The sequence below is a fragment of the Poecile atricapillus genome, chromosome 2, assembly GCF_030490865.1.
Source record: "Poecile atricapillus isolate bPoeAtr1 chromosome 2, bPoeAtr1.hap1, whole genome shotgun sequence".
Lineage (NCBI taxonomy): Eukaryota > Metazoa > Chordata > Aves > Passeriformes > Paridae > Poecile > Poecile atricapillus.
Window position 1 is genome coordinate 115,461,014 of NC_081250.1, and position 27,558 is coordinate 115,488,571.

The 27,558-nt window shown below is 40.0% G+C and overlaps 1 protein-coding gene across 1 annotated transcript; it reads right to left on the reverse strand.

Moving 5' to 3' along the window:
- Positions 1–14,754: 14,754 nt before the first annotated feature.
- LOC131576243 (epidermal retinol dehydrogenase 2-like) lies at positions 14,755–26,344 on the reverse strand. The gene is made up of 7 exons (XM_058832731.1): positions 26,207–26,344; positions 22,924–23,267; positions 20,196–20,327; positions 19,084–19,183; positions 18,217–18,361; positions 17,498–17,623; positions 14,755–16,941 (listed from the first exon to the last, which is right to left on the reverse strand). Exons 2-7 carry the CDS (start codon positions 23,242–23,244, stop codon positions 16,848–16,850), a joined length of 918 nt encoding a protein of 305 aa, XP_058688714.1. The 5' UTR covers positions 23,245–23,267; positions 26,207–26,344; the 3' UTR covers positions 14,755–16,847.
- Positions 26,345–27,558: the final 1,214 nt, after the last annotated feature.

Genomic DNA, 27,558 nt, shown 5'->3' on the forward strand with positions numbered 1-27,558 from the left:
CTCAAAGTGGAAAACAATTATAGCGAGGTGATGTGTAATGACAAGATTATGCTCAAGATATTAGATTCAGTCAATACCTCACTTCTACAAGCAATTCACAGCTCTAAGACAAATTTACACTAGCAGAAATAGGGGCCATCAGCTCAAGCCTGACTTGCAAGAATCTAAACATTTTTAGTTGATGGTAAAAGATTACAATTGCTTTGGCAAAAAGGATTTTGCAGTGTTTTTATGGAAATAGCCTGCTGGTAGTATTTTGTTGCTGTGTAACACTTGGATCTCGAATTTTTGTTTCCCTGAAATGTGGATCCCTGAGCAGTATTGCATGCAGAGTTGCAGTTGTTGAAGTGATCAGTGAATGTGGTTGCATATTACAAGTAGAGGGTGACTTTCTCCTATTTTTATTCAATAGTGGAATTGAATGAAGTTGCTGCATAGGAATATGTCAGTCATACAGTGCTTGCTTCAATCCATAAGTTTCAAAAGGGTGAAATGAAGCTAACAGGACAAATCCTTAGGTAGAGGGTACACTATGAATTTGCCAGATCCTGCAATATCAGTTTTTAAGTACTTTCTGGCTCTATTTTTCCTAAACGTGAATGGTTTTGAATGGATGTTACTGATAATCTAAGAAATGCTGTGTTTTGGTATCCATCTATGTGACAGGCAAACTAAAGTGGTTCTTAAGTTAAAAGTGACTGTTGAAGATGTTGGAAAAACCCCTTTGACTCTCAGGTGGAAAATGAACAGGCCTTGAGGGTTCTACACCTGTTGGCTGTTGTGTTGGTTAGCCGTCAAAAGCCTGTGTATGACAGAAACTTTGATCCCAGAAGTTTCTGGTGCTTCATGTTCTACTTTGCACTTTGGTGCTGACAGACTGCTTGTTCTTACCTCAGCTCTGCTGGGGTTTATGGAAACAATATTTCATCAGCCTTGGGGATTGACTGTGAAGTCTGCTTGGGTATAGGTGACCAGAAGGAAATTTATTTTTCTGTGAGGTGTTGCTTGGATGGGTATCTTTACAGTCATTCCCTTCAACAACTGCCATTCCATGTCCCTTCTTCCTCCCTTCTTCCTCCCTCCAGCAGGTGCCTCTGAGTGATTCCCAGCATCCATGCTAATACTGACCTCTACCCTGGGGTGTGTATCCAGCTGCCAAATAACAAAGGGAAAAGGGAACGACCGTTGCTCTCCAGCCCAGCTGGACCTCTGAGCACCTCTCTGGAGCTGCAGCCGCGCTTGTGTTCCTGGGCTAGAAGGGACAATGTAGGGTGTCTGAGTAAGCAGCAAAATACAGGAAGCAAATGGTGAAGTCACAGCTGCTCTCACAAGTCAGAAGAGGCTTTCTTTGCTTGAAAAAGGGCTTAGCTATTCAAAGCTGTGAGCACACAAGGGCTGTGATTCTTAAACTCAGAGCTGTCAGTTGAGTCTGTTACCCTGGCATTATCCAGTCCACCACCAAACCCTGTCCCTGAGCACCGTGTCTACACAGCTTTCCAATAGCTCCAGGAATGGTGACTCCACCCCACCCCTGAGCAGCCTCTTCCGATGGTTGCCCACCCTTTTGGTGAAGAAAATTTTCCTAGTCTCCAATCTAAAGCTCCCCTGGCAAATGAGGCCTTTTCCTCTTACCCAAACTGACTCTCACCTCATTGCAATCTGCTTTCAGGCTGTTGCAGAGACCAATGAGATGCCCCACTGAGCCTCCTTTTCCCCAGGCTAAACAACCCCAGTTCCCTTAGCTGCTTCTCATAAAACTTGTGCTCTAGACCCTTCTTGAAGAATGTCTAGCCTTCCTGGACTTGTTTCCAAAGCAGTCCTATCAGCCAGCCTTCTAAACAGCCCAAAGTCTGTACACCCAAGTGTCCAATGTGGCAGTTCTGCCAAATTCTGGACACATCTTCTATCCTTCCACCTGCTCCATTCTCTGAGAATCAAAAACTCATTTAATGATTTCATGCCCCAGATGGTTTCCAACAGTCCTTTTCTGTTCACAAACAGCTATGGTGTCTTCCCTAGTTGGCTCCCTCATCAGCTGTGTTAGGAAGCTAGGAATTTCCTGGACTTTTTTCTCTGCTGTGCTTTATGAGGTGGCAAGCAGCTAGAACCTAGATGGAACCATGTGTCCTAGCACCTTCAGCTAGGCAGTGTAAATAGTCTTTAGAGTGTGCCCATCTATTTTGTCATAGAATGGATCACACTGCAATTAGGTGCTGCCAGCATACATGTATGAGGAGCAGAAACCCACTGAAAAGGCTCACTGGTACGTCTTTACCTTCATCTGCACCAAAAGCAGTTTTGAGGTTTCTGCCCTTTAGTTTTCAAAACCTTGAGAATCCATTGCAATGCTAAATAACATTTCAGTTCTTTTGGCATTGCTGTGAGACAAGAAGAATTCACAAAATGCTTTGGTTTTCTGTGGTTTTCTACCAGTCAGGAGTTGGTAGAAAGCATCAGTATTTCTTCCTCCTCCAGTTTGGCAGCTGCAGATCAGCCTGCCAGAAAAGCTGCTATAAAGCTGGATGTTAGCAAGCAGGCAGCTGCTCCTCGAGTCAAGGAAATCTCATTCTCTGACCCAAACGGGTACAGATTGGTCCATTTTTGTACAGGTCTGGAAATGCAGGCTGGTCATTTTTGATTGTGCTGGTGAGGTCATTTGTTGCTGGTTATTGCTACTGTAAAGCCCCAAGAAGCTGACACTGTCTCTAAAATCAGAGCAATTTGCTAACATAAAATGTTAATTGATTAACTTGTTTTTGTTCATGTCATTTCTTGGGTCTAGAATTGCTGTTTACTTGTAGAAAACCATTCTTTGGGCAATTTTGTCCTTGTGATTTATTTCCAGTTCAGCTTTCACATTGCTAGATTCTGCACTAACCTAAGAGAAAAAACATTTGCTGTTAAGTAAGGGATTAATACTGTTGATGAGATGTGTCTGACACAGAAGGTTCACAGATGTTCTTGCACAAGCCTTTAGAAGGGCATTTGACATGTGGCATTGTAGGAAAAGACTCAGCAAATCTTAGGTAAGGAAATTGATTTAATAAATATCTTTTCATCAAACTAGATGGAGCCAAATCAGGTACTTAGCCAGAAATTTTTGTTTATTAGTGCAGTATAATTTGGTGCTTACAAAGCTCTCTGGTTTAGGCAATGTTTGTGAGGGAAAGGCACAGTGGCATTGGGAGGTTTTCTGCTGGAAGAGGGTGGTTCTGCTGGGAGTACAGCGGTGCTTGCTGCAGAGATGCTACTCACAGAGATCCTCATCCACAACTGATCCCAAAGAAATCACTTGACATGAAACCCAAATAAAGCTGAGCTGTTTGGTTGCCTGTTTGCTGCTTTAATTTCATCAGTGATAAGCACCAGAGAGAGGCTGATGTAGGGAATTGTCAGAATACCAGAAGGCATCCTAGGACTCTGCTTCCAATCTCACAGTAATTTCTGGGGTTTCTAACAAGGGCAGCTATTCAATGTATTACATTCACATGCATAAACCCTTTTGTGGATAGTGCATGTGTTGGCATATGAAGAGTTCTTTCAAAAGTCCATATTCAATACAGATTTCAACATCTCTGGTCAGCAAATTCTCTATCCCCAAGTACCACAGAAGGTTGCCATGTTTTATAATTGTGATTTTTCCCAAGAGATATGATTGCAGGAAGAAGAAATTTTTTTGTCAGAAGTTGCCTCCCTATATCTTTTTCTGTACTGGAAGATGCGTGTGGTATTTGGGATATGCTTTTCTTCACAGTGGATCTTGGATTAGGGATCATGTGCTTTGAATTTTGCCTAACAGGTAGCCTGTCAGGTAGTTCACAGATAGTGCTGACTCCCACAGTATTTATCCAAATGACCTTAAAATGACTTACTCAAAGAAACAAAATGAAGGTCATAGCCTTTCCCACCTCAACCCCCTATTCCAGTAGCTGAAATAGTGACATCTAATATTGGTTTGCCAGATTATTTCATGTAACATCGTGAGAGACCCTACCTAACAAAACAGTAGTCAGCATATGCTGGATAATATAGTAAGTGTAGCAGTAATAGAGTGGTATTGTGGGTGATGAAACACAGGGCTTTTGGATGCCTTACTCTGAGAAAAGCCATAAGGATCTGCCTTCATAATAAGGTATGGAATTGTCATTCTGGTCATCTAGTAAGCTCTGTTTGACACAGAGAGAATGATACTTTCCCAGAAGCAGCAGGACCTAATAAAGAGTTCCTGTACTACACATAAGGGTAATATAAACAAAGTTTTCCTCCTATACATTTCTTAAGGAAATGTGTTTATGCAGATCATATTACTGCTACCTTTCTTCCTCAGGTACTAAAAATCCCTAATTCTTGGTAGAAAAAAAAAAAAAAGTTTGGTAGTAGCTCAGTGCTTCTTATGCATCTGCCTTGAATCCTTCCCTGCTGTGGAGGACAGCTAAGATTTAATTTACCACAGGCACAAAAAGAACTTCTAAATTCTTCACAAAGACCATATTCTACCAGCTGGGCTGAAACAAACAAAAAACACGCAAGTGATGGCAGCTAATGGCATTTTCAAATAGGCCATCTCTAACCCGATTATCTAGACAGGTACTTTGTACCTATACTAATAATTTAATGGTTCAAACTTCTAGGCCTCATTCCACTAAAAAGACACAAAAAGAACCTCACAACAAAAACCCTTCTTTTAAAAAAAAGCCAAACCTGAGAGAAAACCAGCCTAAATCTGAGTAAGCATTTACAGATCAGTCTTTGCTGCATGTCTGTAATCATGTGCATGTTTGCCCTCTTCTGAAGCCATCACATTTTAGCTCTCAAAACTACAAATCTACAAATGTAATTTTTCCTGTCTTTGAAACCGGTTTAAAATATTTGAATGTTACTAAGCTAAATATCGTTTGTGAGGATAATTCAAGCAAGCAGAAAGAGAATGGAAAAAATAGTATTAGAGGGTATTTCCAGACTTGTTTTAGTATGAAATAAAATAAAAATACATTTTAAAAATATATTTTAAAAATTTCCTCTAGGAGAGGAATTTTAGTGCCAATGTGAAATCTGGATTTTTAACAAAATAGAGACCTAGGCCATAGACACATTACTCTTTTGAATAACTTTTAGAAATACGTATGCACCTGCAGTATCGAAGTTCCCCACTCAGCAGATGGCCAAGTCTGGAGCATCAGTTACTGGTGATTATATGTTCTATTGGAGCACATGGATGGAACACAGCACAGCCTGTGCCTTATTTGTTGTAGACCTGTGGCATCTCCACAGGACTCTTGTAGTCATAGACCCATGCCCAGACATCATGAGTTTCAGACAAGCTTTTTCAGAATGGAAATCTGTCATTTTAAGCAACATTTCTTTCCTCTAGGGGAAGTTGGCCTAGAGCTCTGTTGGCCCTCTAGGTATGTCTCAGGCTATACTCGTGGTATGGAAATGCCAAACCACTTGATACATCTTAAATTCTGAGCTTTAACTGTTTTTATCACATTCCTCATGCTGTTACATCTCCATCCACGTTCCTCAAGAAGTTGCACCACATGTTAAATTCAAGTCCTTCCTCCCATCTGGAGAAGTTGGTGCAAAAAAAGAAGATATGGAAATATTTTGCCTCTACTCATGTTCCCTTAGAGAAACAGCTTTTTTGGGAAGCTGGAGCCTAATTCTAGTCCAGTTTTCTTGTCCTGAGGTAAACCCAAAGTTTGCCTTCAAGAAGATAAGTGTGTCTACTTTATTCATCTCTACCCTTGATGGCAGAAATTGTTTTCAATCCACGTTGCATGGTCAGGGTGGAAATGCAGTAGATGCTCCTTCTCTGTGGAAACTCAGATGAAAGTGATTAATTGAGACTTATTTTGACTATAGCCAAGTGTTCTAAAGCATTACACAGTCTGTGAATTTGTTTTTTCTGCACTGTGTGGTTATTAATGAATAACCAACTGTATACCTTTATGTTGCCAAGTTTGGTGTTTTAATTGTTCTTTTCAGAACACGGAAAGCAACTAATTGTTACTAGGTTGTGTTTGTTGTGGGTTTTTTTTGGTTTTTCATTTTTATTTTTTTAAAGTGGTGCCTATGATTAGTAGACAAAACATTGTAAGGTGAGATAAATTGAAGGGCTGAGCTAACAGCTCACCACTGTCAAATGAGGAGACCCTGCTCCCTTTACCTTGTCCTGTTGCCTAGGGACAGCTCATCTTCAGCTTCCACCGGTTTTTACACTCGCTGGGTTCTTCACTGGACTGCTCACATTTGCTACCAAAGCAGCTTAAAGGGAACAGCTCCCCTGTGGGTGGTGATGGTCTTACATAATTTCACTCCTAAACAAAGTGATTGTGCAAGCACTGGGACATGTGAGCCTCAGGCACAAAGCAGCATCTGCTTACAGATAACCATTTATGATTGCCGCTCTTCTGTTCACTTACAGACATGGGAGGGCTAGTGACCTCCCATGTAAGCCTGGGTTACCACAAAGTGATGAGTCAAGGCTGCAACAGCTCACATCCTCTGTGGCTCACCAGAGAGACCTCTAACACCAAAAGATTCCAGTTGCAGGTCAGTGGGTTCAATTCCAATTTTCCCATATAATTGTTTAACAACAAAAGCCTGCAAAAAAGGTCTGACTAACTAATCATGAGTATTGCTTCCTGTTTTCTGAAGCTAAACCCAGAACAACCGTTTGTGCAATGATGATGAACTGTTAAATAAATTAAGTCTCCTTCCCTATGGACTTCATAGTAAAAATTGTAAATAATGTTTTGCAAACATAGCTGCAGGTCTACGGACTGTCATTCCCAGATGGCGTGAATTAGTGGAGGAAGGTTTGTTGTGCTTCCCTTGTCCAGTGCCCACCCCTCCTTGGGTTTTGCATGTGCTAGCTTTGGACAGGGGTGACTCAGCTGCTGGTGAATCACCTGCTGAAGTGCTGAAAGTGCTGGTTTGGCTGCAATTTCTCAAGCAGCAGTGAACTATCAAGGCAGACTGGAAAAAGAATAGTCTTCTGCATCTGGGAGAACTTTCATGCTTACACATCTTGATTTGCTGCTATTAGAGGTTGCACAGATACTACTGTGATTTCAAAAATGCTTGCTAAAAAACTTCCTTGTGCAACTGCTTATTCATAACAGAGCTTTTCACAGGAATTGCTCAAAAGTTGTCTTTAAGAGAAAACCACTTGGTGAATGGCTCATGGACAATGTAACTGGAGAAATGCTTGTAAGGGATATTTTGCTATTTTCCTGTTGGTGACTTACAAAGTAAGGGAATATTCCAATCAGAGTGATTGTTCTAGAAAAATATATGATGTCTAGAAAATCTTTCTGAAATCTTGTTAGTTCAAATTACTGTTTTCTGGATTGGTGGTGATGGAGAAAGACAGAAGGAAAACTGAAAACCACATGGAAAACTTTGCCAGGCTCTACATCCCTACATGTCCAGCCAGCAGCTAGGGAGAGAAATATCTGAAACTTATTGTCACTATGTGGCAAGTCTAAATGTCTTTTACAAACAAAGACTGTTCAAGAGATAAAAAACAATGTTAGTTTACTACAATAATTTTTAGCTTATGTGATCAATGCACCTTTTTCACTATTTTATTCAGGGTTGGTATTGTCACCTTAAGAGTCAAAAAATCACAGAATCATTTAGCTTGGAAAAGACTTCTGGGGTTATTGAGTCCAACCTATGACCAAACACCAACACATCAATTAGAACATGGCACTGTCACTTCTGATCTTTCCTTAAACACTGCCAGGAATGGTGACTCCACGACCTCCCTGGGCAATACAATTCCATTACATTTCCATTACAATGCTTAACAAATATGAAAAAGTTCCTCCTGATGTTCAGCCTGAACCTCCCCTGGCACAGCTTAAGGCTGTGTGCTTTAATTCAGTTATTTGTTACCTGGAAGAAGAGGCCAACGGCCCATCTTGTTCTTTTCAGGGCGTTGCAGAGAGTGATAAGGCCCCACCTGAGCCTCCTTTTCTTCAGGCTAAACAACCTCAGCTCCCTCAGCCACTCCTCATCAGACTTGTGCTCCAAACCCTTCACCAGCTTTGTTGCTCTTCTCTGGAAATGCTCCAGAACCAAAATGCCCCTCCTGATCTAAGGGGCTGAACACAGGACTCAAGGTGTGGCCCCACCAGTGCTGGGTACAGGGGCACAATCCCTGCCCTGCTCCTGCTGGCCACACTAATGCTGATACAGGCCAGGATGCCACTGGCATCTTGGCCACCTGGGCACAGCTGGCTCATGACGCTGTTGCCCAGCACCTCCAGGTTGGTTTCCTCCAGCCACTCTGCCCCAGCCTGTATAGGTAGTAGCAGTGTACCGCGTATAGTCATGGTGTATATACCATCTGCCTGCTCTCAGCAACATAGCACCAACTTCCCCTGCTGATGAGCAGACATTGTGAGGAGATCATCCCCAAGCCTCTCTTGTGGCCCTAAGGAAGAATCAGCATGTGGAGAACAGTGTCATGGCTCCTGTTCAGCTGGTTATCCAGGTCACCCTTTCCCAACAGGTATTTCTTACCATCGTCTTTGTCAGCATCTTCTGAGCCAAAACCCTTCTGCAAACCAATGGTTGCACAATGGTGGTTAAATTCCCTGTCATGTAGGGTGGAGAAAACAGCCAAAAATAATTATTTAAAGTTTCATATCTGTGTAACTTCTCATTGTGGCAAAGCCAGAGGGTTCATCACCTGGCAAGACCAAGGTAAACAAAGTCTATTTTTATCAGTTCGTATTTTTAGAATAGAAATTATTGATATTATTAACTTTTTTTTTTTGTGGGGAAAAATCCAAGGATGTGGCAGAATCCCAATGCATAAGCCAGATTTGCTTATATAATCTCTCAATAAGCCTTCAAACTAGTCCTATGATAAGCATATTATTTGAAAAACAGATAGGGGATTTACTCAAAGGCATTCCTTCATGTATTTTCCCATGAGTATTCCACATTAGTAATATTAAAAAATATTCCATTGTCTGGAATAGCAGACATTGGACTTGGTGCTATTTGAGGTACACACAGAACTAGTGATCCAAGGCATCACCTCATGCAGAATGCAAATGTCCATATATCTGCAGAAAAGTAAATGCAGGGGTGCACACATCTCTCCAAGTGCTGCCTACTCTAATCCTGTTCCAGCCTCAATGGAAAGCCACTGTTAAAATGTGTGTGTTTAGTTGCTTGACAGCATACACAAATCTTAAATATAATTATTAGCAGCATTGTATGACTGTGATTTGCCTTTGTTTTGTCTTCCTACCTCAATTTCTTTTCAAACCATCAACTACTTTAGTGTAGAAAGTTTCCATACCACTGAAGCTATTTACCATTATGTTAAGCTAAAGTTAAGCACAACATCTGTGTAAGTTTATAGGTATTTATCTTTTTCTTCTAAGACAATTACTCTTGTTAAGAGACAATTACTTTAAAAGACTATAGTCCAGTTACAATCAATCCATTTTGCTAATCTCTAAAAATATCCAAGGTAACAGTGGTCAATTTATAGCAGTCCTTTCTCTATGCAAGCAAAACACAAAGGTTCTTAAAATTTTCCATCCAAGTCTCATTACAGTCCAGCTAGGGAGTGGCAATAGGATGGAAGCCAAGGAATTTCCAGAAATCTTGAAGTGCTACTAAGTCACTACTGACGCAGTGCCCTGACTATTTGCTTGATGAAAGATGCAGGGCCATTCTGCCCCTAATTAGAAGATATTATCAATGCATACCAAAAAAAAAAGTAAAAAATTCTTGCCTGCTTATAGTAGGGAAAGAAAAATGGTACTTACTTTCCCATTTAGGAACAAACACAATCTTTTAGCACTCTTTGGCCCCAGTCTCTGGAAAAGACTATTTTAGTTACCACATTTTCTAAGTCCCTTTCTCAACTCAAGTAATTCTTTATTCAGATTATATTTGGTATACTGTTTAAAAGACTAATGCCTCTATTGATGTGAAAATATCCTTAAAAATATTAGTAGATGTATAAAATCTGGAGACCAGTCCTGTGGCAGAATGTCTCCCAAAACAGGTTTAATGTTTATATACAAAGGTGTGAAGCCCTAATGAATCCTGAACTTAATTAGCTACACCAGAAGCTCTAATGGTTTGCATGCATGAATGTTAGAATGGACATTGTAGATTTCCTTGGGGTGATTTCCTGGATTTCAAAGGGGCAAGATCACATGCTTCAACACAGTTTTTAGAAAATTTGTATTTGGTTGTAAAGACATAATTTATTGCTGTCTTCTTCAAAACCCTCAGAAAAAGAATTGGTGTGAACTTATCCCTTAGCTTGCTCTCTTGATCTCCTTGGACTTCTACTGCTACATTCTGGATTTTAAGACAACACTATCAAAAAGAAAAAGAACAAGAAACCAAATGAATCAATCTATAACTCAGGTGGAGAACATGGATAGATATTCCTGGTATGTCTTTGTGGCTTTTTCTGCTGTAATATAACAAAACACAAAAACATATATATACAAGAGAATAATACAGGACAGGCCTTCATGATGGAAATAATGCAGCAGCTCTTCCTGTGGATGTGAAAAATCCATTGTTTCTGTGCCATGTTCTGAAAAATAATGTTTAAAAGGCTCGGCTTGTGACTGGCTGAATAAAAATAAATGCTGCAAACATACTACTGTCTCCTTAGTCTAGATTCCTAACAGTCAGGGTGCTACCCCATACAATGCTTGCTATAAGAGATTATTTAATCTGACAGACAAGTCACTACCTGGCTTCAGATGTACATCTCAAACCTGCTACAGTACAGTAAATTGCAAAAACTAGTTGAAAAGACTTTTAAAAGAGGATAGGCTTGGAAACCTTCCTGTCTGCCTCTTTATACATCTGTGTATGCAGAATCTAAACAAAATCTAAACATTATACTTCATATATGTATAATTGAAATGTGAATATATATATATATATACACACATATATGTATGTATGTATGTATATGTATATATGTCTATATAGAAATGTTCTGGGGTGACTTTATGACACTGGTATCCCCAATTGCCTGGTTTATGTTACATATTAAGTTCTGCACCTATATTCCACTCTTCCAAAGTGCTTATCCTTTTTGCAAAATACCTGGTTTATGAGACACAATGCAAACCTACCCCTATTTTAGGTCAGGAAATTCTCTAGAACAGTAGAACTGATCCAGCCTTCAAGAGTCCTGTGGACCAAAACAAAGTTTTCTGGTACATCCCACAAAGAGACCACATACCAACTAATTACTCATCAACAATATCACCAATATCACCCTTCCCTCTTTTCTTGTTCTCTCCACATATTTAGTGGACTCCCATTTGAAAAGGTGAATTGAAGTTCCTCACTTTTTTTATCCCTTCTCCAGTCTTTTTTTCTAAGGGGGTTTTCCACTTTGGATATTGCAGTTCTTTTCCAATAAATGTAGCTGCCTCTTTCCAAATCTAGGAAAAAGCAGATATCAGGACATTATTTCTTAAATGTGAAGTGATTCTTTAAGTGCTTTCTCCTCTTTGAATGGGAGCTGAAAACCTGACCCATTTAAATGGGCAGAATTACAGTCACACACAAATTAAAAGCAAAGATACTTTTTCAATTATCTGAGTGCTAAGGACCAATCCACAATCCCTAAAATGCTGTTATAAATGTCATTGCAGATAAAATTATCTGAATCTAAAAGCATGAAAGAGGGCAGTCAGACATTTCATTGTCAATGTGGAAAAAATAAAGGTTGAATAAACTAGTATCATAGCTGTCTTCCAAGTCCTTGGCTCAGAAGCAAGGTTGGAAACAGATTTCTGCCTCTTGCTGCTGGTGGAGATAATTGCTACAGCAGGCTCTAACTGCTTCAAGTATTTTTATTTTATTTTTGGTTGAATTAACTTGGTATTCCTTTTTTTAGGAAATGTGAACACAGAAATTTCAGCTAGGCACCTTGTCAATTACTCCCATCATCTGTTAAAGACTGACTAAATACCAGAGGGTAGAAATTACATACTTCCTGAAGGAAACACTTCAAACCAGCCCCTCACCTGGCTATTCTAGTGATATTTGCTCCTTCTGGATATACCACCCTTGACAGATGTGATTACTTGGAACTGACAGCTCTCTCTTAATTTGTTAGAAGCTCTCCAAAACACAGGTAGGACATTCTGCAATAACTGTAGCATGATTCGAATCAGTTTTGTAACTTTATTAGCTGTGCATGGTGCATTGTGTTAGTGTGCATTGTGTGTGCTTCAGGTTTAATCATTATCATGCCAGAAATACACAGAAAATAAATAATGCAAAGTGTGTTTTCTAGAATTAAGATAGAGAAGACCTTCCATGTTAACCTCCCAACAAGAATTCCCATTTCTGGGGAACAATCATTAAAGACCATGTGCTCAACAGATTCCTCAGCTATCATGTGTCACCTTGCATTAATCCCTGAGCACTCTGCCTTTACAGCAATACAGTTAATAGAGGTGATGCAGATACCTGCCCAGGGCGATGGTATCATCACCCAGGTTCCATAGCTGAGACCATGGCACCTTCTAGATGTGAAATTTATGGTGCCAAGAGGCAAAACTTGCTCAACAAGAACCTGTTGAATTGTTGTTGGCTGGGTGTGCTGACAGTGTTGCTCTTGCTGCTCGTGCTCTGGCTCTGTTGATTCTTCTCTCTGTGCCAAAGCTGGGTTTGCTGCCTCTGGACCCCAAGACACGGAGAGGCAAAAGTGTAACAATATGTCTTAGGGTCCCTCCCTCCTGGGCAGGGACTGTGGAAGACTGCTCCACTACAAGCCCTGCAGAATCTTTTAATGTCTTAGCTGTAGTTATGCACGACTTTGGATAAGGGGTGAAATCTCTCAACACAGCTGTACCAAGAAACCAGGTTTGTTATAATCGAGCAGCAACTACCCAGCAGATTCCACACCGCAAGGCACCTTGGCATAGAACTTCTGCCTTTGTCACACCTTTGTCTTGAACATCTCTGTCGCAATATCCCTAGTGTGATATTGCCAAGGGCAAAGAAAGAAGGTGTGATTTTTTCCACCTCTCTTCCCTAGACAGAGCTATATTTTCCTCAGCCGTAGGCCATGGGCTATCTGTGAAGTTCTCACAGAACTTCAGGCTGTGAGCTTGGTCACCAAGAGGCCTCTCTCTTTGAAAGAGAAAATATCATCAAGCTGTAGACACCTGAGACTAGAGAGAAAGTTGTCATACAGTGCGTGGACAAAAGACCCTGCTTGTAGTGCTCTCTCACCTACTGAAGCATTGATAATGCATTTTTAAATGTCACCTGGGAGACAGTAATCCTGCATTTTTCTAGAATATCTGATAACTGTGGATCCAAACCCATTTCTCTTGATTGTCACAGCAAAGAAAAAGTCAGTGAGAGAAGCTATTTTGTTAAAATGCTTATTTCACAAAGCCTATGGCTTTGAACAGCTGCTTAGCAAAGTATGCAGTCCACACCAGTGTCTTTGGAAGATCAACTTGCCCTAGGAAAGTTACCAAAAAAGAGGTACCTGCTTGGCTCCTTCCTAAAATGAAAGCAGACCACCATGAACATCAGATTCCAAGCAGGTTCACATTGCTCCTGGGTGTGAATTCCAAATTCCTAAAATAATAATGGAGCTTGTATCTCAGCTACTGGTTTTTTGTTTGTTTTTCTTCTCAGTCCTGTTCAGAGGATTTAATCATGTTAATTTTTCTTGGCACTATGTTCTCTATGTTTTGAAGCATTAGGAGACACCAATATTTCTGCTACCACAGGAATATGATTTCACATAGAAAAGGAATACAGCAGGCAATAAAACACCACGGATTGTCTTTGAATCACCATAACCATGATTATTAGGCCAATGCAGCCATCCCAGTCAAATTTGGGACAGCAATTTTTTGGGAGAGACTATTTAAAATTTCAAGCAGGAGCCATGAAATCAACAATTCTTTTGTGGGAGCTGCCTGATATACCATCCAGCACTCAGACATTATGCTGTCACAACTGAAATACTCTTCCTTTTCAAGTTTTATCTTCTTGTTTGGGTGCCACAGTGATCCTTCCATGAGTTTTCTTTCCGAGAGCAGAAGGAAAGACCTTTTCTTGGCATCAGGAAAGTAATAAGTCAAGATCATTGTTATGCTGGAAGTAAGCCACCTTTTATCTCAAGACATTTATATCTCAATTGAAGATCCAAACACTCACTCCATGCAACCTCCAGAACACAGGGGAAGGATGTGTGCTGTTTGACCTCCAGGACACAACTCCACATCTGTCATGCCATCATAGGAGATAGGGGAGATAAAAACCACCACAGGACGGGCTATTATCCTCCAGGCACATGATGTAATTTACCAGTGACCACAATATTCAATGTGGTAGCAGCACATTTATATAAAAGCCATTGTGTACTCCTACTAGGACAGCTAGCAAGCAGAGATTTTCTAGTGAAGCTCTGTATGACATATTATGCATGCTCAGTCTAGTACAGAAATTGGTCTCTAAGAGATATGAATAGACTCATAACTAGTTTTTGCATATACTCAATGAGTCCAGTGAAAGGCTGCAGAGAGAATTAAGGCACTGGAGCACCTGCCATACAAGGAGAGGTTGAGATTTCTGGCACTGCTTAGTTTTGAAAAAAGGCTCAGCCCCAATGTATATAAGTACCTAAAAGGAAGGTGTAAAAGACAAACTTAGACTCTTAGTGGTATCCTCTGAAAGGATGTGAAAAAAAGTACATTCAATTTACACACAATTTTCATTTATTTGTTTTTAAAAAGAGTGTGAACAAACACTAAAACAGGTTACCCAGGGAGATTGTAGAGTTTCCAACCTTTGAGATACACAAAACTTAAGTGAGCACAGGTCCTTTCCACTGATTCCATGAAGTAGTAAAATCCCTTGGAGATATAGTTATCTGGTACAGATTATGAGAAAATCCTCCTAGGTCTGTGACAAACATGATCCTGCTGAGAATCCCCACATCCCCCTGCCAGACTCACTGCTTAAAATTTTCTTCAGCAGAATGTGTTCACAAAGATACTAAAACTGAAAAGCTACTTGCTCTCACTAGAGCTGGAGTTTGATACTTCTAGTGATCATATGCATAGCTCAGTTTTCCCCTTTGCTCTAGAACTCTGCATATCTAGTATTTCATAGCCAGGAGGGAAAAGTATGTTCTGTTAGTATAAAAAGGTGAGGAGGCTGAAGACAGATACACCACGTAGTTATTAGTGGTAGAATTTGTGAACAGTGCAATGTGTGTATGGACTGCACATTGAGAATCTTTTTTTTACTTGGTTAACTTCTGTTTCCTGAGGTGTACTGTAAAATGAGTAAAACTTTTGAGGAAGAAAAGCTGAAGATCTGAAAGGAGATTGAAACAAACATCTTCATCAGTCTGAATTCTAGCTCTCGTGAATCCATCATAAAGGTAAGGTGATTTTTAACATACTTGTTTTACTCAGTGTTTCTTGCTCATCAGTAGTAAAACAGTGCTATGCAAACCTTTCTCTGCTAATTGCTATTTACTATTTGTATAGACAAGGGAAATGAAGGTAGTTTCTGGGCCATTATTTAAAGGAAAAGACTCCCCATTAAAGAAGTCCTCCTCTTCTCCATACTGTTTCAGTTGCTGTACCAATTGCTAGCAGAGAACTGTGACATGAAGTGGACTTGGCATGTACAGAAGTGACATACACATAAGCTTCCTTTTTCTTGCTTTGGATTACAAAAAGTCAAGGTAGCTTTCTAAGCATCCATTGTCAAAAAGGGCTATGCGTCTTCGGCATATACTCAAAATAAATTGAGTCCTAAGAGTAAAGGGAAAGTAAAACAAGTCTCTGTAGACACAAGGCAACCTGTCACCCAACTCAGAGAAGCTAAACACTATGCTGTTACTCAAAGGACAGCTGTAATAATACCATTCAGCTCTGTCACCACCACTGCCTTCTGAAATAATCCCCAGAGAAACCTCTATTATACAAGACAATACCCTTTCTTATAGTAGTTTGTTGTCTTGTTGACAAGACATTGAATAGCCCACCTAGACTGGAAGTCTCATGCTTTATAAATACAAGTTTATTCTTCTTAGGAGATGAAAATTAAAAATAGTTCTTAAAATACTGTACTTACAAGATACAAAGACTTCTGTTACAAAGTTGCAGTCATGGTATTATCTTTTAAAATAAATTAGGCACAAATTTGACTAGCAACACAAATGCTTAATTTACATATCTTTCCCTGTCCCTGCCCCAACATCCATTGTCATCTGTATGTTGAGAGATCACACCTCCAAAGTTAATAAGTGTAATTTTATTTTTTTTACCAACACAGTGCATATTTTTATCTCACAAAACTTTCATTTGTAAGAATTTGAATCTGTTGTTTGAGGAAATTCTTGAATTTCTCTCTTACCAGGGAATGGTAATGGCACCAGGAGTACAGCCCATCCTCATGGTTCACTGAATGGCAACAAGAAGTCAGATCCACTCCAAGCTTTTCTGGCTACTTGCTAAATATTTGTGGTTTCTCGGTCTTTTCTTCCCCCCAAAGTTGCCAATTATTGGTTTGTGATGCAGGATCACATTTAAGGCATTATAAACCAAAGCAACTAAATTCAATTAATGTATTTTCATAATGGGGTGAAAACAATTCACTGCACTAAAAAAAATAGTTCAGATGAAAGCTGTTGATTGGCAGTTAAAAAGCAACTCTTCAAAATCTTGTTGCTGTTGGGAAATGAGGCACCCAAAGTTCACAGCTGCTAGTGAAGCAAGCTTTTCCTACCACCACCTTTAACAACATCCACTTTAGAGCTGCTGGTGTCTGAATTTTGTGCTTTTTCACTCGTTCTTTGGTCGACCTTTGAAGGTATTCATCATATCAAAGGCTCCCATGTAGTCTAACAGGAGAACAGTTGCTTTCACTGGTAGGAAGCTGTAAGGTAGGGACAAGGAAGAAAAAGATAAAAAGGAACAAACAAACATCAGAAGAGTTGTACATTTTTATCACAGAATTAGTTTAACCTGGCTAATACTGGCAAAGGCTGTATATAGACCCAGTGGTCATCTCCAAATATCCTTTACATTCATTTGGCAGCCTGATTTTTAGTTAGATCAGTATTCCAGCCTGGCTTGCAACAAAGTCAGAAGTGCCCAAATGCTGGAGCAAGACACCAGATGTGTTTACAGTTGGACTCAATGATCTTAGAGGTCTTTTCCAACTAATAATTCTCTGACATGCAGTAATGGAGAAGAAGGCCCAGTCTCTATAACCCCCAGTAAAACTGCACCCAACAGAGTCAGCATGGCACAGTTAGACATTTCTGTCATTGTTCTGTGGCCCAAGGATAGACTGAACCCATAGAAACAAACAAAAAAACCCTTTCAAAAATGTGCATAGCTTAATGAAAATTCACACCAATAAGTAGAAGCCTCTTTTGTACTTTAAGCATCCCTGGACAGAAAGAGAGGGGAAAAGAAACATAACCTACCTTTTCAAAAAATGTGCAGCATAAATGATGCGTGGTATGAACAATACTTCTTGGTTCTGCCGAACAGCACTGATTATCCTCTCAGCCACATACTCTGGATCCAGAACAGGAGCCAGACGAGGCCATCTGGAAAAGAAAATATTTACAGCTATAATACAAATTGCTTTTGATTCATGTTTTATTCAAAAAAAAGTCTCAATTTTACAGTCATTCAACTAAAAAAATTAATAAATACCACAAGTCCTACAAACAACATAATCTTCATTATGTTAGAGTGAGTGGACATTGTTATTTTCCCCCTGCATGACCTCTCATAAGACAAAACCAGAGACCTCATATTAAGACACACCAGACTTTTATTTGGCTTCTAAACTCTGCCATTATACGTGCATGCTAAGCAAAGCTCTGCTGTCAATTTCAGGAGGAGAATAGGGGTTTAGAAACCAGAGAGGACAAATGGAGCTTTGGACAAATGGACAAATATGGCTTCTGCAGAGGAAAGGACACCAATTATGCTTCACATTTTAGCTTAAATGAACAGTAAAGTACCTAGGCCTTTTAAGTTGTCCAGTCACTGGACAGCACTGATAACACCCATCTGAACTGTAAGAATAACACAAACAGGAAAAAGCCCAGCTCGTTATTTTCATAAAGGAAATAGGGGCTTATAACATGCTAAAATTGTAACTTTCGTAAAAACCTCACAGGAGTTTACTCACTTGGATTTAACACCATCAAACATTCCTGTGTTTATGGCGAAAGGGCACACAATTGTGGTTTTAACACCCGTTTTTCTCAAAGCTCTCATCTCCATATCAATTGATTCTGCAAAACCAATTGCTGCAAATTTACTTGCACAGTAATCTGTAAAATAAAACATTAATTGCAGTTAAATATTTAAATTTACAAATAACTTTACTGTCCAATACTAAACTTCACATCAGAATAGGAACGGTTTTCAGGATTAGATTAAAATTTGCTTTTGATGTGATTTGTTAATTTTCTTTCCCCTACTAAATCAACTAGATGTTCTAGTTGTTCTAGACTGGCAGACAGAGGGTTTCTCATGACATCCCTGCTATCACTTTTCCACTCTCTAACGAACAATGGTAAATGAAATTATTTTTTCATACCATTTTTTCTTTAAATCCATGCACTCACTTATTAGGCCTCACACTCACATTTTCAAGACTCTCTAATGTGGTTTTAACTTGAAACTTGGTTTGTACTTATTATCATTCCCTTGGAGCTAGATTTCTTTTACTGCTGTGTCACCTTATTTCATATACTTCCTCTTTGTATACATGTTCCAGAAATGCCCTCTGAGCTTCCTCTAAATCTAAAGCAGCCTCTTCCTGATCAGAAACCCACAAATAAATTTTAACAGCATTGAGGTTCTTAGAATCCAAAGTTCTATATGGCATCTAGATCCTTCTGCCTTGACAGAAAAACCTGTTTCACAGCACTGCTAAGCTTCTGGAAAATGCTTTGCAAAGAAATCAGTTTGGCTTTGTTTTCCCCCATGGATATTGACTGCAGAGTTTAAAATGAAACTACCTCAATTAATATCAGCTTTAATACACTACCTGAAACCTGATTGCCTCCACACAGTCCTGCACAGCTTGTTATGCTAACCAAGTGTCCATGGTTAGCGGCAATCATTGCTGGGAGGAAGGCTTTGTAAGTCTGCAAAGTAAATCAGAGTTGAAATGTAACATTTCACTAAGTAAGCTACATGCCGTAACATTTTGAAGGTGTTTGCTGGTTTTAAAGAAATTCTCCCAACAGTTTAAATAAGCTTTCCCCCTTCCATTATGGAAGGGATGTGTGTGTGTATGTATGTGGAGCTTGTTGTTTGAATTCTAACCTCCAATAATTTAAATGGGGAGTTCCCACCCCACCAGTACTACCCAAGACAGATGGTAACTTGATGAAAGCTAAATATAGAGCTTAAGCTAGTCATGAAGTTTCTTTCAAATGAGAATTAAGTGTTCTCTGAAAATTTTGTGAAATGGCAAAGATTTTAATTTCATGTTTTCCTCCTATTAAATTCTTCTATTAAATTCATTAAATCTTTGTGATTAAATTTATTTCTAAATAAACTGAAACATGATTGAATATTTTCTTTACAATTCTTTATTCTAGAAACACCATATAGGTGACCTGTCTTCACTGAAAGGAAGAAAAAGCACACCAGGTTACTCATTCTGGATAAAAGTTCAACTTAGTATTAAGAGGATTATCAGAACATGTGGTGTTTCTTATTGAAATTATCACAGCCACAGAACAACAGACACACCAATGGAACAGAAGAACTGACGTAGAATTGAACACTTCTCTGTTACTAGGGGCAGCAATTATTAGGGTGGGACTGCTTCTTGTCAATTAATAATGAGACTGTAACATACGACTAGCCTCAGAATTTATCAGATGGTAAACTTTAGTTCTTAAGAGAATTTCTAAATGTGAACTGCTTCCACCTGCCTACACTAGAAATTCACAAAGGATCCATTCTTCCATTTTTAAAGATTTTACAGACTCCAGAGCAAAGTAAGTGACTTCTTGATAATTTCTGACTGAACTTCCAAAGAGCTCTATATCCTTCCATGTTTTCCTTAATTCCAAAAGGCAAAATTAACATTAAAAACATGTTAAAGGTATGTCTTAAAGGTATGTATATGCAAAATACAGGTATTACCCAGAAGTGTGCCATTGTGTTCACTTCCATGGTTTTTTCTAGAAGTGAATCTGGAGAATCAAGAAATCTCTTCCCAATTACAATACCAGCATTGTTGATTAGGATGCTGACATCACCAACTTCTTTTTTAACCTAAAACAAAAAGCGTGAAGATAGTGTGCAATAAACATAAAACATTCTTTTCAAGTATTATATATGAAAACAAAAGAAATATTACACATTTAAATAAGTTGAACTTATGCTTGTTATGCATCCAAACACCTCAGGTGCTTGCACAGTCTCACCTGATGCCTTTTTAAAGGTGAGCTCTTAAATGGATTTTCTTCAGATTTGTGGAGCCCAACAGCTCCACACAAGCTGCTGGTTTCAGCACCTCTGTTTCCGAGCTCAAACATTCCAGATAAGTCTTTAATGTAGAAAGCTTAACTAATACAACAAGTATTTTGTTACAGTTAACACATCTTAAAACTAAAGAACAATTCTGGACTAGAATCTGGTACACTCTACCCCAGAAATTAAGTTGCCTAAAAAATAATACCTATACATTCAATTCAGTAAGATGAAATACAGTTTTCATTTTAGCTCTGGACTGAGAACATTCATGAACAGACTCATTTGAGAGAACAACTGTAGGCCAGCAGATAGCAAGATATTGTTTCAGCTCTCCAAAGGAGAATGAAAATATTTAATATAGAATTTGAAGTACAGGTCATTGATCTGAGCTATCTGGGAAAAATGAAATGGGTATAACAGTGAAGAATTAAAGAGTAATTTATCGTCTATCTTTTATTCTAACTTCCCGTCTTCCTTAAACTTGCTCCAATCTTGTCTATTTTTTTTTAACTAAGCTTTAGAAGTTGGATGCTTCTGGAACAGGGACATTAGAAATAAATTTTAAGCTATAGGTTTTAATAGCGAAAAGGCTGTCCCTCATCCTGTTGGTACAGGAAAGAAACAATGACCTGATACATGCAGAGCCTTTAGGTTTTCTTCCCACCAAAGTAACTTTTTCATGATGTCTCTGTGTGGCTGATGAAGCACATACTAAAGATTCACATACACTTCATTTTGACTTTAAGACTGCTTTGTTGTGAGCAAAGTTTTCAAACATATCCTGAGCTGCCAGCATGAGTTTAGTTCACCATAGTCTTGCAAAACTCCAAGTCTAAAGCATAAAGCTGAATCACCAGAAGGGGAAAAAGGACCTGGAACCATGCTGTCATATCTTGCAAAGGCTGATGCTGAACACTAAGAACCAAAGTCTACTACACTGCATGAAGGAAACAGAGGCACTGAACACCACCTAATACTAAAGTATTTTTGTAACTGGTAAGATTGTATGATTCAACATCATCAGCAGGACATGCCATTTCTGCAATAATGGTAGTAGGGTGTTTTCTTCTATGTACATCAGCATGAGGATTATTAGTGAATCTGACAGTTGCTGAACTGCTGACAGAAGGTTATAAGCGAGGGACCATTAACTGGACCCTACTACAACTTCTTTGTCCTGCCTAGCTCTGTTTGCATCATCCTGAACTGTCACACATATCTACACCCTGTTCTCTTTTTTTTTAAATTTGGCCAGGATGGCTCAGGCACTACTTTTCTCCATGGGCCCATGAGGACTCAATTCAAGTCCTCAAAACAAAATATTAATTTTAATCTGCTTCATTCCAGTATTCTTCAAACTACAGTACTCCTCCTCCTCCAGTCCTCCCAGTTCAGCAGGAAGCTACAAGGCCTGTGGAGAGATGTGCAGCTTCTCTGCAAGGACAGCAGATGTCCAGCTCAGCTGGTGTAACAGAGCTGCGAAGGGGACCAAGGCTGATCAGCATTACTGGAATACAAAACCAAAAGCACCAGCCTCTAACGAGCTGCAATGCATGTGCAAGCTTCACATATCAGAAAGCTTGTCATAGTAGTTTTTGCACTGATAGAAAAAGACAGAAGGCTAGAGCTTCTTAAAGATCACCAAAACATTGTTTCAGCCAACAGATGTTCCTGAAGACAGCTGAACTTTTTAAAAAAAAATTCGTCCCCAAGCAAGACTCACTGTGGTCATCCCCAAGCAAGACTCACTGTGGAAACCTCTTAGTTCAACAGTTAAATTTAGCAAATTTTAAGCAAATGAGAGCGGGTTTTTACACTTGAAACTGTTTAACAATTTTAGCTTTCGGCAATACTGCTAGTCTGTCCAAATTAACTAACAACATGCTATGTTTACAAAGCTCTGCAGCAATGAAGGAAAGAAATATTTAAGACATCAATATACATTTATTAATTCAGATAAAGTAAGTCTGCAAAAATCTCTTCACAGCAATGGAATTATTTGAAAATTGCCTAAGCAGTTAATCTGTTTTACAATGTGTGGTCTTTTGGTAAAAGGCTGCCAGAACTGGAAATACTGCTTTAGCTTCAATAAATTGATTTTCCGCACTTCATGATTAAGCGCCTGCTCAGTAATTGAATGAATGAATGAGAAGCTACCCAGTTAAAATGAGCTACTGAAAAAGAGAACTGGCTCTTTCTGTTTTTTAAGGAATAGAGATACACAAGTCAACCCTAAAAAACAAAATTCCTGAAATAGATATGAAGCAAAATACATTCAGGATCAATTAACTTAAATCTCTTACTTTGAATTCACTGGAAAACTTAATAATGCATCTTACACCCATGCTTGCACTTATATTGGAATAATGTCAAAGCCACAAATAAGATACTTTACCTGGTCAGCTACTCTGTAGATATCCTGTCTTTTGCTACAGTCACAGATGTAAGAGTGTACTCTTCCTGCTCCATTTTCTCTGGCCAGTCTAACTGCACAGTTGAGCCCCTCTTGATTAATATCCCAGAGGACCACTGTGGCTCCAAGGCTGGCAAACTTTATCGCCAAGATTCTTCCAATGCCACTTCCTGCGCCTGTAATTAATACGATTTCACCACTAACATTCTTCTTCCGTCCAGGAACAACCAAGAACACCAGTGACTCCAGTAAATAATAAACAAAAAGTACAATGCATCTTAATGTTTCCAGGAAGAAGTTCATCTTCAGACTATTTCTTCAGATACCTGATAAAAAACCCAAAACATTTACCAGATAGGGTAAACCATAGAGAAAATGCAAATATCAACATTGCAAAAACATTTTCAGATCCATTCTAAATATTTTCTATAGCCTGCTTTTGAGTGTTGCTTCAAAAAAATATATAGGTTTACACCTGCATAGCTAATCTATTTGTCCTTTTTCTGACTCATTTCAGGCTGCTTCCACTTTCCTCCAGGATGCAATACACAATTCATTTACCATTCAGCAGCAGTGGAAACACCTGCCCTCATCTGATTTAAAGACTCCCCATCCCTCATGTCATCGGTTTCATTCTCTGGTCTGACAGAATGTGGACTAAAATCTAAAATAAATACACCCTACTACTAATAAAAAATCTACCCATTGAGCATCTTAAACAGAAATGCATGACAATTACAACTCAAAACTTATGGTTTGATGAAAGCACATTAGTGCCCACAAACTAGTCCTATAGGTCAGGAAAAATTCTGCTTTTACGACTTTGTAGGCACTACTTGTCACCATGAAATCATATGCAAACTAGTCACAGTCCCAATTGTGCTGAAAAACCATGAGCAGAAGGCGCTTCAGAAGATAATGTGCTTATAAATCTCCACAAAGTACACTAGATAAATAACTGTCTGTTACTACTGACTTTTAAGCTACCTGTACTACCATTATTGAGGAGAGCCTGCTTTTGCAGTTGAACACATTTAAGAATGCACTGCAAAGCTGTAGAGTTTCTTCTCTTCACCTCCCTGCATTAAGCAAATGTCATAGGCTTGAATCATACCATCTCAGGTATGTGCTTAACCTCACAATCTGCACACATTCCAGTAATGCTGACACCAAGCAGGCTTTTAAATCCTTGGAGGAATGTTATTTTATTTCCCAGTGTACAAAAGCTGTGCAAGAAATTCATCCTTGTTCAAAACAGGTTTTAATCTTTGACTAACAACATTATGAAGCAATAACACCTTTCTCAGCTAAGAGCATGCTGGCACTTACACTTCAACCTTTAGCACTACATGCCCAGACTGATTACATCTCTCAGTTAACTTTGCTATCTATGTGTATAGGTAATCGTGTTTGACAAGTGCCAGGAGATAGGTCACTTAGATCCCTGCTACTCTGAGCAAAGTTCATGAAATTTAGCATGTGAACGTACACGTGTCACCACGAGTTTCAGGTTTTCTACATGGGAAACTAGGCCAGTCTTGAAAAGAAACAGGTCTCTGCTAGAGCAGAGCTAGATATTTCAGGAAGTCTTCTGGCAGAAACATTGGGACAGCTTAAAACTGTTCTGATAACCGAAAAAATATTTGCCAAAGACATAGTGGGTAGGCAGACAAGTTCTTTCTGGAAAAGTCATGTGGTGAATGCTTTCTATTGAGTACTTTCTATTCTTCATTCTCATTAAAATGTGACAAAATGTGTGCAGAGGCAGTAACACCAGTAAGAAATTAAACAAATATCAAAACAGCACTGGCACATTTTTCTTGAGCCAATATTGGCATTTCCTGTAATAGGTTCTCTTATCTATAGAGCTATTATGGTTCTAAGCAAAAATGGAGTTATAAAGGAAAAAATGTTATTAAATTTCCTGTACACAAAAAAAGTGCAAGATTTTGCAACCACAAGTTTTTTGTTGAGTCTAAAAACAGAAACAGCAATTCTTTAAAATAAATGTAGTTGCTGCATTTAACTTTATTGCACTAATTTAATGCACTTAACATAAAACCCTCCATTTGCATGAAAGGGGACTGGTATCTCTGGCATAGATAAGGATGCTAAAGTTAATCCCTATGGAAAACCAAGCAAGGCAATTGCCTTCAGAGGCAATACACAATTTGACCTAAATTCAGTTTAAAATTTATGACAGTAATTCTTTAAGTAAAATATTCATATATTAGGCTTGTATAGGTCAGAAGCACATTAGATCTTTCAGAAAAGTATGACTTTCCATTTAACAAAGCAGAGTTTATAGATACAGACCACAGGAGACTTCCTGTTAGAAGACCAACTCTGCATCCTTCAATGAGATGCTTAATCTCCACAGACACATCTCTCCCCTAACCCAGACTTGACTGGGTCTCCATTCTCACGCAATTCATTAGTATTGATAATTACACCAGCTACTGTAATCAAACATATCCATACAGACAAATTTGCCACTCACTTGGCCGATTTTCGCTTCTCAACTAAAGTGAGCACGGATATATATTTACAGGTGAATTAACCAAAGGGCCTTTGGTACATAAAATCTCAGATCACTTCTCATGCCTTGTATTGTTTTTTAGTATGCCTATGTCCACACAGACCTAAGTGTGGAGGGCTTTTATTGGGTAGAGAAGTATCAGACGTTCTACAATGTTTTATCAGAAAGATTTCAGGAGCAGATAACTTGGCCAGCAAAGGTTTGTCAGTACGTGTTCCAACACTCACCACCGACAGGCTCTTGCAGACCTGACAGGGTCTTAAAGACCACCATCCCTGCTCACGAATCACAGGGATTGAGGCTGGCAGCTGACTGGCACATCACCTTTGCTAGTCGAAGGACTAAAGGTTGATCTCGCAATCACCTGAGCAGGGTTTGGCAAGGATGAATTTTTCTTACTGTACCGGGAGAGTTACGATCCCACAAAAATATAGTAGTCCTGTACCAAGGCTGCCCAAGTGCAGCAGCAGAATCCTCAGCCCCCGGAGGACGCTGGATAACCTTACTGTCACCTGGCACAGAGCACCTACAGACCCCATCAGCATCCTAAGTAACCCCACAAGCAGCGTTCAGCTGCAGTGACCGGCTCACCACCTCCCCTGCAGGCCGCCTTCCCAGGACGCTGCCCCGCAGCTCCCGGCTGCCCGCGGCCCTCGATTCTCCTCCCGAGCTCCCGCACACCGTGACCCGTCCCGGCGGCCCACAGCGCCCCAGCACCGGGGGTACCTTCGCCTGCCGGCCTGCAGGACGGCCAGGGCACCTCCGCCTCCCGGCGCGGCGCAGCGCAGCGGCTCTGGGGCGGGCGGGCACGGAGGGAGCAGGGAGCACAGCAGGGCGGAGCGGAGCAGCCCTGCCTTTATCAGGCAGCCCGCCCCGGCGCGGGGCTGAGCGGGTGCCCGGGGGCGGGACGCCACGGCACGGCACGGCAGGACCCGGCACGGCAGGCCAGGACCCGGCACGGCAGGACCCGGCACGGGAGGGTATGGCCGGTGTCCGCTCGGCAGCAGCAGAACGCCGGGCTGGGGGCTGCAGCTGTCCGCGCTCCGCCCGGGGCTGCCGGCCGCCGGGGTGGGATTCAACCGGGCGGGGGGAGCGGGACGCCACGGAGCTGCGGGTCCTCCCCGGGAAGGAGAGCCGCGGCCCTGGGCGGCCGTGAGGACGCTTAGCTCCGTGGGCTCTTCGCTGAGGCCGGAGTAAGGTCAAAAGCTCAAAGGACGAAGCAGTTTTTTGGGCGGAGGCCATCGGGACAACTCCTCAACTCGCCCGCACTTTCCCTGGGTTTTTGCTGTTGTTTGTTTGGGTTGCGTTTTTTTGTTTTGTTTTGTTTTGGTTTTTTGTTTGTTTGTTTTGTGTGTTTTTGTTTGTTTAAAAATATTTATAGACATGAGGTGGTTGTGACTCCGTGGTGAGACCTGCACCTAAAGGCGTGGTTGATGTAAAGAGGTCACCTGGCCTGTGTGAAGCTATGCTGCATGGAAGGGGTTTCTCTTCATTTACTGCTATATATAGATAGTTCCCTTAGGGCAGCATTGTTTTTAACCATATGCTCATCCTTAGGCAGCAGAACTCTGAAGTTGCTGAGCATTCACAACTTAAAGGAAAGTTTGTATGCTGAGAGTGCTTAGTACCACCAGAAAAAATATGACTGAAGACATTCGCTTGGCAAATCATTATAATGATTATTAATATGCCTGCTTTCCAGTATTACTGTATTAAAGCAGTACATTCAGGAGGCTAATGATAGTCAAACAGTGAAACTGGCTGCTGCTTTCTTTTTGTGGATTGTATTGTTTAAAGTGGGTCACTTAAAAAAGTGTAAAAAAACCCACCCCATTTATTTAATTTTAAAAAGATTTTAAATATGTGCTTTGCACTAATACTTGGAAATTAATAGCATTTAACAGTGAGAGTGACCTAATGATTGGAGTTGGAGGCTAGAAGGTGGGAGACACATCCCCTTTCCCCACCTTGTATGAACATTTTGGGCATGTAAGAAACTTGCTGAATAAAACTTGCTGAAACAACTTTTCACCAGATAGCTTCATTTTACTAGTCTACATTATGAAAGACTAAAAGTA

Coding starts and splice junctions, on each gene's coding strand:
- LOC131576243 (XM_058832731.1), bottom strand. CDS start 23,244: ATGAACTTCTTCCTGGAAACATTAAGATGCATTGTACTTTTTGTTTAT. Junction 20,328..22,923: donor TCTACAGAGTAGCTGACCAG/GTAAAGTATCTT, acceptor TTTTTGTTTTAG/GTTAAAAAAGAAGTTGGTGA. Junction 17,624..18,216: donor TTTGATGGTGTTAAATCCAA/GTGAGTAAACTC, acceptor TTTCTTTTCCAG/ATGGCCTCGTCTGGCTCCTG.